Source organism: Gekko japonicus, unplaced genomic scaffold (assembly GCF_001447785.1).
Source record: "Gekko japonicus isolate JY-2015 unplaced genomic scaffold, Gekko_japonicus_V1.1 scaffold444, whole genome shotgun sequence".
In the NCBI taxonomy this organism is placed as follows: Eukaryota; Metazoa; Chordata; class Lepidosauria; order Squamata; family Gekkonidae; genus Gekko; species Gekko japonicus.
Window position 1 is genome coordinate 915831 of NW_015169786.1, and position 16952 is coordinate 932782.

Sequence of the window (16952 nt, forward strand, 5' to 3'; positions counted from 1 at the left end):
GCACAGCTCCAGGGCTTTCTGGATGATGTTTCCATGCTAGATCCCTTCCAGTCCAGCTTTCACCCGGGACACGGGATGGAGACGGCACTGGTCGCTCTTACTGATGACCACCAAAGACACTTGGATCGAGGTGGTTTGACGGCACTGCTGCTGCTTGACCTGTCGGCTGCGTTTGACATGGCCAATCACCAGCTTCTCGCCTGCCGCCTCGCCAACGTGGGGATACAGGGGCTTGCCTTACAGTGGCTTGTCTCTTTTCGCCAAAGTCAGGGACAAAGAGTGGCGCTAGGGGACCAGCAGTCCCTTCTCTTGAAAAAACCGAGTGTGGGGTGCCTTGGGGTGCTGTGCTTTCCCCAATGTTGTTTAACATCTATATGCACCCCCTTGCCCAGGTGGCTAGGAGGTTTGGGTTGGGTTGTCATCAGTACGCTGATGACACCCAGCTCTACCTGATGTTGGGCGGCCAGTCAGACTCCAGACCAGAAGATCTGGACTGGGCGTGGCAGGCCATGGCTGGTTGGCTCAGGCTGAGCCGGTTGAGTCTGAATCTGATGAAGACGGAGGTCCTATGCCTGAGTCGTGGCGGTAAGGGGTTGGGGCTCCCACTCCCGACCTTTGATGGGGCGCTATTAGTGCCAGCATCGGAGGTTAGGAGCTTGGGAGTGTACCTGGATCCCCTTCTGACGATGGAGGCCCAGGTAGCAGCCACTGCAAAATCAGCCTTTTACCATCTTTGGCTGGTTTGCCAGTTGGTTCCCTTCCTCGACCACTGCGACCTGGCTACAGTGATCCATGCGACGGTCACCTCAAGATTGGATTACTGTAACACTCTCTACATGGGGCTGCCCTTGTCCCAAATCTGGAAGCTGCAGCTGGTGCAGAATGCCACGGCCAGGCTGTTGATGGGCCTCCTCTGCATTGGGAGCACATCCAACCTGTGCTTAGGCTGCTGCACTGGCTGCCAATTGCTTACCGGATTCGCTTCAAGGTGCGGGTGCTTAAAGCCCTATATGGCCAGGGTCTGGCTTACCTGAGGGACCGCCTTTTCCCATTTGTGCCCCAGAGAGCACTACAGTCTGGGGCCCAACAACGTCTATCTATCCCGAGCCCCAAGGACGTGAGACTTGCTGTTACCAGGGCCAGGGCGTTTTCATTTTTTTTGTATAAAGATTTTATTGACTCCCCTAAAAAGGGGAGGAGTTTCGCTTAAAAAGAAAGATAAGGAGGGTATATAGTGGGAGGAAGAGAAAGCTGAGTGATGTATTAACTGTTAGATTAAACTGTTAGTAATGTCCAATCATCAAAGGCTTCTTCTGCGTGTTGTCAAACATCTTTTTTCCATTCCAGTTACTTTCTATGTTAATTTGTTAGTAATGTTCCTTTGAATTTCTGTTAAAAAGTCTCTTCAGGGCACATTCAAAACCGCTTCTTTTACGTGCTGGTTACTTTTCCACTCTCAGTGACGGGAGGGGCTTCCTCTGTTTTTCTCTCCCTCCGGCTTCTTCTTTTTAAGGGATTTTAATATTTTTATTGTTTTATTTGTATCGGCCTGTCGGCCATCTTCTGTAAGCCGCCCAGAGCCTGTTTACAGGGTGGGCGGGGTATAAATGTAAATTTAAATAAATAAATAAAAATTCACCCATTGTCTCCAAATAAGGTCCTAGCCATTTTCCTGAAATTTAAAACCATATGGGCCTGTCAGGGTTTACAAGAGAGGGGATTTCATTGCAAAAGTGCCATTTTGTTGTCTCTGAATCCAGTGCTGTTTTCCTCTCTGACCTCCCCCAGGCTTCATGATAGGCAGGATCCAAGTGTTATCTCTCTGGGCATCATACTAACTGGTTACACACAATCCAATTGAGGGGTTTTTTTATTTAAAAAAGTGCTTTGGGGTAGGCAATGAATGCTGTGCACATAAGGCTCCCAATTGCTTAGATTAAAAATGTCCTGTTCCTTTAATACAGACTTAATGGGATGTTATTTACCAGTAGGACCACGATCAGATGTGGCCTTTAATTCCAACTCAGCTGCAAATGCCTGATGGATCTAAAGGGCACGATCAGACAGCAACACCTGGGAAAGGTCCTGCAGCCATCAGCACTCTGTGCTGCCCTGCCATGGAAGCCGAGTTAAAAGACACTGGGGAAAGTCCGGTCCTAATTGCTGACGGGCTACAGATGGACTTTCCCCTGTCTGATCGCTCAAGCATGCTCTCATGCCCTTGGGATGGTCTGCTCATTCCATCCCAACTCAGTGCTAGTTGCCCCCCCCCTCACTTAGCAGTATGCACATAACCGCATACTCCATGGGGAACCCTCAGTATGGAGGTGCACATGGGAAACAAAAGGCAAAAAGGACCTCTCACAGTTCCGCAGGGCCTGCAAGACAGAGCTCTTCCACCAGGCTTTCAAATAGGAGCCGCCACCACAGTTACCATCAATCCGGAATATCGGACTGTCCCACTCTGAGCCTCATCAGCAAACATCTGGACCATGGGACTGATTTTAAGACCCAAAAACAGAAGGAATGCAGACACAAACCATTCTTCTTAAGGTTACTCTGATGTAGCGAGCACTTTATTGTTAATATTGTTTGTAAGGGATTTTAACATTTTTATTGTTTTATTTGTATCAGCCTGTTGGCCATCTTCTGTAAGCCACCCAGAGCCTGTTTACAGGGTGGGCGTGGTATAAATTTAAATATAAATAAATAAAAAATAAATGTTTACATCTGTATGAGCCTCTCTTTTTCTTAGACTTGATCAGAAAAAGACTGCGGAAATATAGCTTCTTCTAAGCTGTGAGTGCCCTATGTAGAGCAAAGGAGGATGAGCAGTTCTGAAGGAGACTGGTTAGGCTGATGAACTCTTCCCTACTGGCTGATACTGGCTCATGTCAGACCACTGGAGCAGAGCTAGGTTTTGATTTCAATCAATCAGCTGTGCAAGAGAATTACCTTGGGCTATTTTGTTTTTTAAAAGTGCTATGATTTGCTTTCATGCCAAAAAGATAAATTAAAAATAATTCATAACCAGATTAATGAGAGGCGGGAAAGTCATTAGAAATTAAAAAATGAGATAATTCTGCTGTAGACATGACTGATGGCAATAAATAAATCATATTTGGCTGACATGACTTAATTAGTTGGAAATATAGTGTGTGGGGGGGTTAAGTTGCTTAGATTAAGCTTTTAAGCTTTTGACACACAAATTCTGAGCTAAGTATCCCAGATGTCAAAGCAGGCAGCTATAGCTCTCCAGCCGTGTCATTTTAAAAGAGAGATATAATTCCAAAATTTGATTTAATCATTTATGGAGAGCAGTCTGCTTTTGTACTTTAGGAATTATTTCAAACCTCTATGCACCTTGATATCTTGGGAATCGGGTCCGGAGGGAGGGAATTAATATGCTACCGGCTGGTAAACACATTTAACAATGTATCATACTTTGCATTACCATTTTTGGAGGATTACTTGTACAAGCAGTGCTGAAGCTTCCTGACTTGAGATGACAGGGAATTTAGATAACCCAGTTCTTTGTTTTAGTCTCTTTGTCACAGTCTAGCATGGCCAAAATATGAAACCGGAGGAGAGCTATTCAAATAGAAGATTAAAATGGGAATGGGCTGAGCTGCAAAAGGAAAGGCCCTTCCCCTGACCAGAAACCTAAGGCTGCTGGGTGGTCACACAACCTCCAGCTAAAGGAAAATCAGTTTGGTCCCAACTAGAAGACTAGCTTGTTAATTACTCTCCTGTTTCACTGGCATTCTCCATCTGATCATTCCTCTTCTCTTGTGTGCCTTAGTTTTCAAGGTCTTGTTTTCTTTAATAGTCTTACTAGCATTTATGTACAGCATCTGCTAGCAGCACTATGAATGAAGTTTTAATAGCTATGAACTGCTTTGGGAGGCTGGTTTTGTCTGAAGCATAGGGCCATTAGGGTCACCAAGGCAGCTAACAATTGAAGACAGATCATTAAAACACATCATAAAAGCAAATATATATATATAAAAACACCTCCCAAAGCAGCTAAAACAAAAGACAAAACAAAAAAAGCTTCCCACTGGTGGAAGACAATAATACAAGGACACACACACACATACATATCTCTCCTTATATATAATTCTTTTGTTGACTGGCAACATTCCATGCACTCCCTCAGTCATTGGCCTGTCAGCCGCCACTCAAGTGTACTCACATGCCTTTGGCCAGGTGTTGGGTCTGCTCCTCTTCCCCGCCCACTCCCTCTTCAGCCACTGTGCCCTATTTGAATTACTGGCAAATGACTTTCTCTCTTGATGAAGACGCTTTTCCTGCTTGCCTCCTGTGTGGGACTAACATTCACCTCAGCGGCTGTTGGTAGGTGTAACGAAATGGCAGTTACCTGTTTGTAACATCATTTCATGTAAAGTAAGTTTAGCCATCCCTGCACGTTCCAACATCTTCATCAACCATTCCTCTATTGTAGGTATTGCCGAACCCTTCCACTTTTGCGCATATAATAGTCTCGCTGCCATCATCCTGTCCTTATATATAAACGTGTTTTCGCATGGCAACATTCTATGCTTGTCAAAATTAGTTGGCTGCTTGAACTGCCCATCAGAAGGTGTGCCTGAGTCCTGCCCACAGAGCCAGTTCCTGCCAAAACTCCAATCCGAACAGTTTACCTCAGCGGCCGAGCAGCCATTTGCCTGACCAGCCTTCTTCAGCTGTCAGGAGAAGATCAGCGGAGGAGCAGCCACGGCCATTTGCCTGCCAACTATTCTTCAGCCCTCGGGAGAGCCTTGCAGACGGCTGTGTTTCTTTGTTTAAAATGTTCCCCCATAAGGTTTAATTGAGCTTTAGTTCCAGAGAGGGGCCTACAGGGGTATCACTCACTGGGTTGAATGGCTTCCTCATCTGCTGACCTACAGTTCCCAGTTGCCCCAAGGCCAAAATGTGTGGGAAAACAGGGACTGTCCCCATGGGTGGGGTGGCATCTATATAGACTGCAGCCCACCCAGAAGGAGGCAGTCTTCGTCTCTGGGAGGCAGCAGAAATTCAGCCACTCCACAGTCGGCTGGACTGGGGAATGAATGGAAGTTTCCCAGCACTCTTGGGCACATAGTGTGTGCTTACTCCTACAGTGTGTGTGTGTGCTCCATAACTGTGTAAATAGTTAAATAAATTATTTACTTTGGGCTAATAATCTGTGTTGTGCTCTGACCACATAGTCTCCCCCACTCTGAATAATACCAAAGGGAGGGGGTAGCCCAGGGAAGCAAGGAAAGGCCAGATCATTGGGTTGCCAACTTTCCGGGGATCCCCCAAAGCTTGGGGATTCCATCTCCAAATAGGGAGATTTGGCCAGAGGGAACTCACTGTCCCTCTAAAAAGGCAGTGATGATTCCATGAGTGGTGGCAACGAACTTAAGGAGTGAGATACGCCCACGGGACGAGGGTTGGAGGCAAACAGCTGAGTGGTAAACTGGAGCCCGTTTCGCCACAGTAGGCAACAAAGCTTGGTTCAGACAAAGGAAGGAAACCCTTTGCAGGCCTTTGTGAGGAACTCATTGGGGCCAGTCCTGACTAGGGTTTCCAGCTCCATGTAGGGAGATTCCTGGAGATTTTCTGGTAGAGTCCATGAAAGCCAGGGTTTGGGGAGGGGAGAGGCCGCTGAACAGAATGCCATACAGCCCACCTTCCAAAGCAGTCAGAGATCAGGGCAGTCAGGGTGCTCTCCTGCTCTACCAAGCATTCAAGCATGACACAGGTGGAGTTCCAGCGAGTAGTGATGTCGCCCAATAGGCAGTGCTCCAGCATGCCTGTCAGCTCCTGCTTCTCATGCAGCAGACAGATGTCCTTCGTACTGTGAGAGAACTGACTCCCGATATACTGGCATTTCTGGAGGAGATGCTGGAAATCACGAGTCACAACGTTCAGATTGGGATTCTCTGCAGAACCCAACCCCAAAGCATCCTTGACCATGAGGTGGAGAAGGTGGGCCGCACAGTAAATGTGCATCAGGCCGAATCACTTTGCCGCTGCCCTAATGTTTGAGCCCCCATTGGTCACCATGAAGCCCCTGGTGATGTCCCTGCCTACCCACCCCACTAAGCCTCCTCCACTGAGGCAGGCAGTGATGGCTGGTGTTGGTGTACTGCTGTAAGAGAGGAGGATCGGTGGACAGATAGATACTACCCCATCCCTCTCACTTTCTGAGGCATTAGTGGACATGGCTTCTTGTTGTGATGATTACTAACTTACACAGGTTCTGCCCCCTAAGGTTATGCTGCAGATATTCTCCTATTTGACCTGAGTTCTGTTGGGTTTGGCACTGACACAGTGGCACAGGTTCTGGGGGCCACATTGCACACTTTCTGCTGCTGGTCCGGCTGGCAAACATGCTCCCTCAGTTTATGCTGCAGAGATCCTCTGATTTGACCTGAGTTCTGTTGGGTTTGGCACTGACTGTCACAGTGGCACAGGTTCTTGGGGCCATATTGCACTGGATCTGCTGCTGCTGGCCTGGCTGGCAAACATGCTCCCTCAGTTTATGCTGCAGAGATCCTCTGATTTGACCTGAGTTCTGTTGGGTTTGGCACTGACTGGCACAGATTCTGGGGGCCACATTGCACTAGTTCTGCTGCTGGCCCGGCTGGCAAACATGCTCCCTCAGTTTATGCTGCAGAGATCCTCTGATTTGACCTGAATGCTGTTGGGTTTGGCACTGACTGGCACAGTGGCACAGGTTCTGGGAGCCACTTTGCATTGGTTCTGCTGCTGCTGGCCTGGCAAACATGCTCCCTCAGTTTATGCTGCAGAGATTCTCTGATTTGACCTGGGGTTCGGTTGGGTTTGGCAGTGGCACAGTGGCACTGGTTCTGCTGCCTCAGTTTATGCTGCAGAGATTCTCCTATTTGACCTGAGTTCTGTTGGGTTTGGCATGGACTGGCACAGTGGCACAGATTCTGGGGGACACATTGCACTGCTTCTGCTGGCCTAGCAAACATGCTCCCTCAGTTTATGCTGCAGAGATTCTCTGATTTGAAATGAGTCCAGTTGGGTTTGGGCACTGACTGGCACAGTGGCACTGGTTCTGGGGGGCACACTGCACAGGTTCTGCTGTTGGCCTGGCAAACATGATCCCTCACACCACCACCACACCTCACTTACTTTCTTACAGAGAGATTCTTGGGGAGACACTGTCTGCTGCCTGCCTTTTTCCTATCCCCATAGGAAACAATGGAGAATTGGGGCACCCTCTTTGGATGCCCCTAGAATTCGACCCCCTAGTCCAATCTTTTCAAAACTTTTGATATCTTTTGGGGAGAGGCTCCAGCAGCTACAGTCCATATTTGGTGCCTCTACCTCAAATCCCTCCCCACACAGCCCCCTAAAAACTTATTAGAAGATTTTTGCCATTGATTACAATGGCCCCATAGGATATAATGGACCTGAATTTTTTCGGATATCCAAATATTTTCAGATATCTATATAATACTGGTATTGGTATTCAGTTTTTTTTTCAGATTTCCCAAAAAAATTCAGGTTCAATATATCCGAATCCGAAAAAACTGATTTTTGTCCCCCCTGCACACCCCTATTTGTGGCTAGAAATACCAGCTGGGGGTGAGCCAAGGGTATGGCTTGCCTTCAGGACAAAAGTTGCTCACTCAGCACAAGACAAGGAGATAGTCGGAGGGGGGGCAATACCTGCCTTGGCCAATTTCTGCAGTTGGAGGTTTACCCTTGCTGCAAAAATTGTAAATAATCAATAAACTGGCCCTAGTTGTAGTAGTAGTAGTTGTTGTTAAGCTTTATTAATACCCTATCTCAGCTTGTGCCAGGTTCTGGGCGATGAACAAGGCATAATGCCATAAAATTCAGTGTATAACTTAATAAAAATTACAATACAGAATAAAAGATCCAAGATGGCAATTTTCCTATATTATTTGAACCAATTCTGGACTACCAACCCCTCGTCTGGGCAGGGGGAAAGGGTGCTCAAAGCAGAAGGGGGGGGGAACGGTGACAGCCGATGAGGTAACCATTGCTGCCCTCAACCAAAAGCCTGGCTGAACATCTCAGCCTTACGGGCCCTGCAGAATTGCATAAGATCCTGTAGGGCCCTGATGTCCTCTGGCATAGCATTCCACCAGGTTGGGGCCAGGACCAAGGAGGCCCTGGCCCTCGTCGAGGACAGCTGAACATCCTGAGGGCCAGGGATCACCAGCAAGTTGTTATTCAAAGAGTGCCAGGGTCTCCCGAGATCATACCAGAGGAGACGGTCCCATAGCTACATTGGTCTCAGACCACTCAGAGTCTTAAAAATCAGTACCAAAACCTTGAACCTGACTCAGTACTCCACTGGAAGCCAGTGTAGCTGGCGCATCACTGGTGTATATGTGCCACCTGTGATGTTCCCATCAAGACTTGCACCGCTGCATTCGGGATAAGATGGATTTTCTGGATCAGCCTCAAGGGTAGGTCAGCATAGGGTGGGGAGGGGAGACCCCAGAGGGGAGGGGAGGGGAGGAAGAGGAGGAAGGCGGAGGCATAAAAGTCCACTATTGGGGCTGGAGAGGGCCCACCATGTGTGTCCAAAGCACAGACCACTAGGACAGAGGGGGCTGGTGACAACGGCTGGAGCTCATGCAGCTTAGAGTATGCCGGGTCTGGGCTTTCCTGGCCTGAGGTGGGAGGAGACTGCTGGCTTTCCCCCCAGGAGGTGGGTTGCTTGGGGGGGCTCTGTGTGTGTGTTTGGGGGGGTGCCCCCCAACTTATTTAAAGCCTCCAAGAAACAAAAAAAATCCTGGCAATGGGCCTGGAATGCAGGTATAATGTTACATTACATGATTTTACTCTGACTTAGCACTCCTCCAGATCCTAAGCTTTTATTTGCTGGGTGTGGCAACTTCTATAAACTGGTAGCCAGTTAACTAATTTATTTTTAAGTCACCCAGGAGCCCAGTGGAGAGGCCAGTGGTGAAGATGGGGTGGCCAACTGAGGCAGTCGGCGGAAGAGACAGCCACAGTGAACCGCACAGTCGCAGCAGGACTGCAGCAGTAGTACAGCAGCTGGGCCCATCCCAAGAGCCCAGGGCAGGGGAGGTGGGGCAGGCAAGGAGGCCGCTCCAGCCCAGGGATCACATGGGTTGGGTGTCCCTCATGGCCATCTTACTTCCTGCTGGGCCTGGCTTTGCCACCACCGGAAGACACCCAAATCACACGGTCCCCAAGCCTCCTTCCCTGCTGGCACCACCTCCCCACCCCTGCCTTACGGTGGGCCTGGCTGCTGTACTTCCACCATGGCCCATGGCTATTGTCTTGCTGCTGCTGTGCAGCTCACCACAGTCATCTCCTCTGCTGACCACCTCAGAGCCTCCCCTTCTCTGCTGCTAGACTCCTCCGCCAGCTTCCTGGGTGAGCTCCCAGGTCCAGCAGGCATCTTCAGGTGATGAGGGAGAGGGTGGGTGAGCACTCGGGTTCTCCCAGATCACCAGGTGATTGATGGGGGCTTCCCCTTTTGAAGCAGCGCCCAACCCTGGACAGGCTGCTTCCCATTTCCTGGCTTCCTTGTGCAGTCCCTGTTAGCTTTAAAGGTATTGCACAAAAAAGCCTGAAATAGCTGAGAGGCAGGGAGAGCTCCGAGCCACTCAGGTGTTTTTGCAGCTTTCTGTTCTGGTCAGGAACCGGCACAAACCCCACAACTTCCTTAAAAGTTTGTGAAAGTCTATGACCTTGGACCCATCATGGACTTCATTTCCGAAACCACAAACAGGGCAAATTTTTGCTTGGTGGTTCAGTTTGTGCCCATCCCTACATGCAATACTGTATTCAACTGGATGCCACACATGAAAAAGTACTCATAGTGTTCCCTCTAAGCTGAGTTAATGTGAGCTAGCTCACAGTTTTTTAGCCTCTAGCTCACACATTTTTGTCTTAGCTCTGGGAGGATGGCTCCAGAGCCAACTAATTTATGCAGTAGCCAAATTGCTCGCTCACAACTTTGCCAGTAGCTCATAAAGCAGAATAATTGCTCACAAGACTCCACAGCTTAGAGGGGACCTCCAAGCAGTGGGAGACTGCTGAAGCATTTTACATTGCACACTTGAGGTTTCCCACCCATTTTCTGTAATTATTTCTATTATGCTTTAAAGGCTTGAAGTTACAGCCAGCAGATATATAATACCTGGGTTGTCCAATGGTCAAGCAGAAACCAGACTATATGAATAGGTGCAGTACAACTTCCACAATGAACTATAGCACCTCCCCACAAAGCCACTGTTGTGGTAGAGGTGCAACTTATTAAAAAAAAATGAAGACTGAAGAAGTTAAACTTGCCAACCATCTACCTGCCGAAAGCAATGGCAGGACCAGAAGATCTTAAGGCATAAGTTTGGAAACTGGACATTTGAATATATCAGGTGAGGATAATGAACGGCAAGCAAATATTCAGATCTGGTCCAAATAAAGAAAGCCTGGGAGGCAATTAAGTGGTTTCTGGCTCACAAGTCATTAGATCATAGGGTTGCCAAGTCCCCCAGGGGGGCGGGGAAACACCCGCTCAAGAGGCCCGTTCCCCTCTGGCCTGGATTGGAATGCCGGGGGGACCCCGCCCCCAAAGTGCCAGATGTGCCTGGTGCAATGACACCACCCGGAGGTGACATCATCGCGTCGGGCACATTGCAGGAGGACGCTCTATAATTCGAGGGAAAACTCTATGGTTTAATTTTATGAATTAGAAGAAAGCAAACTATGTACCTATTTACTGAAAATATATGGAAGACCTAGGACCCACAGAGCTACCTGGGTTGCTCTGCACACAGAATGGTGGCTTTTGAAACTCCTTTCAGAGATATCGTAGAAACCAGTTTCAGTATTCATGTGAGCACTGTGAGCTTGACTATTATTTGGGGGGGCTAGTCAGTTCCCATACAGGCTATCATGCCTCAGTTGTCCTAATTGCAAAGGGAAGAGAAGCAAATATTAATACACCAGAGGGCCTGTAGGCATGTCAGAATGAATATAAGTAGGTGCCCAAGAGCCCTCTTTACTAGACTACCTAGATAGCTAGGGCTAACTAATACCCACCGGTTCAACTCATGTCCTGTTCACCAGTGATGATTAATCAGCCAATTTTTGACAAGACTATTCATGGCTGTTCAGCAGGTAACTTCACTGTATTCCTCCCTATCAGTACAGTACAGTGTAATTTGCTGTGCTACTGCTCTAGCAAATGTTTATATAGACAGTTAAATCAGTCACAAATCATATAAATAGTTATAACACTGCATTTTAAAAAACCCTAGTGTGTTGCCTAAGCAGACTTTTTTAAACAATTGCTGCTGATCTGTTTGGATCTCCTAATGCGAGAAAGATGTCCCAAAATTCTAACTTTAATCAACTTGATTTTCCCCCCTATTTGTAACCTCATACTTTGTGTTAAATACTCTCTGTGACTTTAAATGTACTCTGGCATCAGTAATGACATGGACACAATTAGCTTTAAGTATGCCAGATGAGGCAGTACATGCAATAACCATTTGTCATTAGGAGTGTATGAGCCCATTTGGGAGAAAGAAGAATGTTTAAACAGTATGGGTAAGTCGGGTGCTAAATTGGAAACATTGTTGAAGTGTTTATTAATATTGTACACTAGATGTTTGCTTGCTTTGTTATTAAGGATATATGATTCAACTTCCACATTATTCTAATTGTAGAACACGCCAGTGTGTGTACCTCTTGGAATGTGAGTGTAAAATGCGATACATAGGTATTTCTATGCGTATGATCTGTTTGGATCAGCAGCATTACATGCACAGTTTGGCAAAAATCCACTGCAAGCTTACTTGGCAGGCATTCAAACCATTCACTGGTGAACTGAACAGATGCTGCTCAGCTCATGTCTGACCATCACACTTGAACATGGCAAGTTCAGCTTTGAACACAATCCCTGTAAATAGGTGCAGCACCTCAGGACCTGACTCCAACACCCTGTAAGGGGCAGATTTTCCTCTTCCAGTCAGTCACTGTATTCCTGATCCATTTAGGCTAGCAGAAGATTCAGGTCCAGATTCTTTGCAGTCAGGGCTGTGAGTATCTTTGTACTTTAGAGAGGAAAGAAAAGTTGAAAGCAGTGGGGGGGGGAGAATTCTGATTTCCCTTATGGAGAAATCCACCAATCACCTTTCTCTAGAGGGCTCAGTTAAGTAGGGGCTCCTTCAATTTATCCTTCCCTCACCCACCGTGGCAGTCCCTTTGAGAACACAGAAGCACACACATGTTCCCCTGCTTTTCACTTTGGAGGAAGCTTTGAGCTCACTAGAGACTTTTTGCAGCGTTCATTGAAAAATTTGGATAAATATTTTGGTATTTGGCAACCTTGTGCTTGGAAATATCTGTTGAACTCCCTGAGGAAGGCACTGAAACAGGAGGATATCTGGACCTCTGTTGGAGGAAGACTGAGCATTAATTCAAAAGAGTCCTCCCTCTTAAAACTTTTGTATAATTAAGGAGGACTGATATTAATAAAGGGGTTGTGCAATATCTTTTGTGATATATTAAGAGACGATACTTAGACGTTTTGATATATGATTCTTGCTATGTATTAAGGCTTATATGATAAATAATATATGATGAATAAGTTGTAAAAATATAAAACAAAATATATATATATAAATTATTCGAGATATTTTATAATTGTCTGTAGCACGGTATTTGCTGATTTTTGGTATTCTTACTTACCGTGGGTCCTATTTTGGTTTTGTGTTTAGCAAAAGATCTCATGCAGGCCAAACCTTTTATTTCCACTCCCACCCTCGACTCAAGAGAAAAATGCTAGCCATGATCTGGTAAAATATATTTTATTTCTTCATACAAAGAAATAGTATGAATTATCTGAATTTCATTTTCCTAGAAACCTTTCTCTGTGTAAAATTAATTTGTACATACCACAAAATACTCAATGTACAAGTTTTTGCCTGCCTTTCTTCCCTTTACAAGTGTACTATTCTAAGATGTACCATGTTACAGAAAACACACACAACAAAATTGCTAATATCTGGACATACTGCACAGCTGAATACAGGGCTGAATGAAACTCAGCCATAAATTAATGTTACAATGTAAAAAAAGTCTAACCATACCTCTGAGTTTGACTATGTCCCCCTTGTGAACCAAGTAAAGGAGCTGCTCAGGCAGGATTAGCAGTTTGCTTAAAGTATTTGACAAAGAACAGCATATTTATCACTGAAATTCTTATCTTGCAAACCTGTTCAGAACATGTTGTTGATAAAGTAGCCACTCTGCATATGTGACTTTGTACAATTGAAAAAAGCTGTCAGAATACAAAACAGTTTCAAAGAAGAAACATGTTTGAGAATCAAGTTCTGCAGTTTAGTATTTCTAAAACAAGTTTTATAATTGAAGACAAAGAGCAGTAATACATGGGAAGGTGCCACAACTCCCTGAATCAACCAAAAGCACACAGCCTGATAAGGCCTAGATGTGGCACGGTCACCTCAGCAGAGCATCAAATGGCTTTGAGTCAACAGAAGACCAAAAACTACATGATGACCCCCTTCCTTTGTCTTTACCCTAGACTGAGATGCAAGATTCTCTAGTCTGTATTGCTTTATTAGTAGAAAAAGCAACCTTAAAGATCTGTTCTTTTTACAAAATATTGTATAAACTACCCTGCAAATAGTAACGTGCATCACTACATTAAAAGACATGCAAAGTTTAGGTGGGAAATGAACCCTGCCTAAACACAATCTTAAAGGGACTGAGCCAATACAATCCTCTTAGGCTGAATAGACAAGAAAAACAATCTCTGTAACAGCTGAAGAAAAGTCCCTTGGAGCATGAAGACATCAAAGGTATGTAAACATGACAGGCCTGTTTCAAATCAACATCTTTATCAAGGTGTTAAGTTTTCATAAGGCTTGTGGGACTTCCACTAGTCTCCATGGGGGTATGCGTCCCGTAGTGAATAGCTTGAGGAAGCATGATGTCTTCACGCTACAAAGGACTTTTCTTCGGCTGTTACAGAGATTGTTTTTATTGTCTATTCTGCCTAAGAGGATTGTATTGCTTGGTCCCTTTAAGATTGTATTTCGGCAGGGTTCCTTTCCCACCTGTACTAAGCATGTCTTTTAATATGATACACTTCACTGCTTGCATGGTAGCTTATACAATGTCACTATGAATATTTCTGTAAAAAACAGACCTTGTGTACATTCTTTAAGGTTGCTTTTTGTATTTTTGTACTGATTGTTTTGTTGGCAACTTTCTCCTTGTTTGCTTGTGTTGCTTTATCAGCAGATTTATCAATTTGTGAAGCTTACCACCATCATAACTGTCTAGACTGACAGTACAACCCCAAGTTAAAGTAAAGAGGTTAGAAGGATAAACACTGCTGAAGGTTGCACCACAAATACTGATGGACACATCTACAAGACTTACGATAAAGGGGATGTATACATGTGGGGCGCGCACACAATGTATTGTGCCGGTGTTCCACATGCAGCCATCTGAATCACTCAGTTAGTGTAATGTGTCTCCAATTTTTAAAAAAAGTTAATCTGACTGTGGTGCTCAACCAGAGGACTGTGGTGAACTTTTTGCACAAAGTGTAAATCAAGTGGTGTACTCAGTCCTCCTGTAGAACACCCATACTAATGTTAACTAGTCACATAAGTGCTCAGTTTGCCACTGAGTCAGTCCACTTACTTGTTGCATACTCTGAGAAGCTGCTGTATGCCATCCACCACAGGACTTTGCTATTGACAAGATGCTTGCTAGGCACCTGGACAACTTGTGGAATTCTTTGGTGAGGTTAAGGCAGAGTATGTTACCTGCCCCTCCCCAGTGCTTCTCATAGTAGACTTCACACAATATACCTTCCTCTTTCTATCATATAACCCCATCACACTATATTATTATTATTGCCAAAAGCTTATGTTCAGAACTGTTTGACAGAGGTGGAAAATAGGGCAAACTTCAAGGAGCACGAATGATGTGCACGGGCATGAATTCTGGGCATCATCCAGCAGCACACAACCCCATCACATGCTGCCAGTGTTTTGCACTCACACTTATCTACACAGCTGAATGGTTCACCAGTAGCAAGCTCAGATGGCCTTCTTCCATGAGTCTGATTTAGAAACAAACCTTTAAAAGAAAACCTGCACCATGACATGCCCTAAGCAAGCATTTCACATTTCACTTGTTCCTTCTGGGAAAAGTTCAACAAATAGGCATAGTTTTCAGCTCAGGAAATCTGCTTAAAAGAAAGGAGACTATTTTCACTACATGGTGCAGGGGAAAGACATGGCAGAGGTTCAGGCAACAAAGCTTACACCTTGTTGCAAAGCCTGTGTGAAAAGGGAGGACCAAGGCAAGCATAGCTGGGGCACAGGCAGCAGCTATATGGCTGGAGAGTGCGTGCCACACCCACCTGTAAGGGCAGCTGCTTAAGCTAGGCCTAATATGCTTGAGTTCCATGAGATCATCTGCAAATTCTCTTATTTCAAGGTCAACTAAAACCTCTGTTGCATATAAAGTGATCGGTGAAGAGGGAAGACAGGAGATGCTACCTGAAGGACCTTGCACAAAAAGTGTTTCAAAATGCCTAGTACCCGTATTGGGGGGGGGGATTGTGCTTTTAAAAAGTCAGTTCTCCTTTAGACACCTGCATTCTTTAAAAAAATATTAAATTTCTGCTAGGAAAATACCCAGAAGAACTTTCCCATTACAAACTGAACCAGGCAACCAAAGAACAAGAGCATAGTCAAGATTCAACACATTTATGGTTACAGTGTGGTTAGGCAGCTTAGTGAATTAATTGCTTAAGAATTAAAAATAAATTATTATAAAATAGATTTCTGTACATTTTACATATAGACCTATCTACATATAGGGAGAAGGAAGCAGAATGACTGGATTAACTCTGGCAAGGTCTTCCACATTAACCATTAATCCCAGCCAAAGTCCTGTCCAGTCATCTGGTAGAACTTCATGTTGAAAGGCCTGTAGAACTCTCGTAGCCTCTGGACCACCTTCTGGTCAATGTTCGGATGGGTCCGCCCTTTCGTTTTGCCCAGGCAATGAGGCTTGCTACTGCCTTCTGCCTTTTTCAGGCAGGGGAAGCCCTTGGTCTTGTTGAAGTAGAAGTGTTTATCTGTGATGATCCTTTTGAGGCCCAAGAAGTCCTGGACCCGGCCTAACTCACCCGCAGGGTCACTGATTAGCCTTTCCCCACTGACAAAGAGAATCTGACCAATGGGGAAATATAGGAGCCAATTTTCCAGATGCTTGGCATAAATGCCAATCTGGATGGCACTCCAGGAGGTATCGATGAGGCCCGTAGTCCTGTTTTTGAAGGTCAGGCTCTCAAAGGTGGGGATATCAGGCTTCTTGGACAGAGTTTGTGTGTAGTCAGAAATGGCTCTGGTAACTGGGTCTCTCACCACCACAATAAGCTTTGTGCCCTTTGACATGGCAGCGATGCGAGCAGGTGCTTCCTTGGTGACAAAGTAGCTGGGAGTTTTCTCCATGGTGATCTGCCCATCAAGTGTTCTTGGCATCAAATCTCTGCCAAAGAGAAGAGGAAAAGATTAATACATTCATTAGGAAACAGAGTGTCAGTTATTACAACAGCCTTAAATCCCTATCAGGATTATTTGACTTGCCAAGGAGCAACAGTGCATTATTTTCATATTGAGTGAATTGTGGGTTGCAATTCTCTTGCCAAAAGTGAGTTGTGAGGCCAGGAGGGAAGAGAAGTGATTCCATGAGCTCAGAGAAGCAGCTCTGGGAAGCTCAATAGCAAATGTAGATTTGCCTCTGCATAACATAAAAAGTGGCCATGAAATACAGCTTTTCATTCAGAAATGCTATATGTATTTATAAGAACTAAATATGAAACATAAAATAAAAAACGTGTTCATTGTTAAACGATACAAGATTCC

General features: G+C 45.5%; 1 protein-coding gene across 1 annotated transcript in view; it reads right to left on the reverse strand.

Moving 5' to 3' along the window:
- Window positions 1-15893: 15893 nt before the first annotated feature.
- LOC107115272 (heparan sulfate glucosamine 3-O-sulfotransferase 3B1-like) overlaps window positions 15894-16952 on the reverse strand; it is a 52577-nt gene continuing 51518 nt past the window's right edge. Inside the window, exon 2 of the mRNA XM_015416945.1 lies at window positions 15894-16575. Within this exon, the coding sequence (XP_015272431.1) occupies window positions 15957-16575 (619 nt within the window). The 3' untranslated portion in view covers window positions 15894-15956. The remainder of the gene's footprint in view (window positions 16576-16952) is intronic.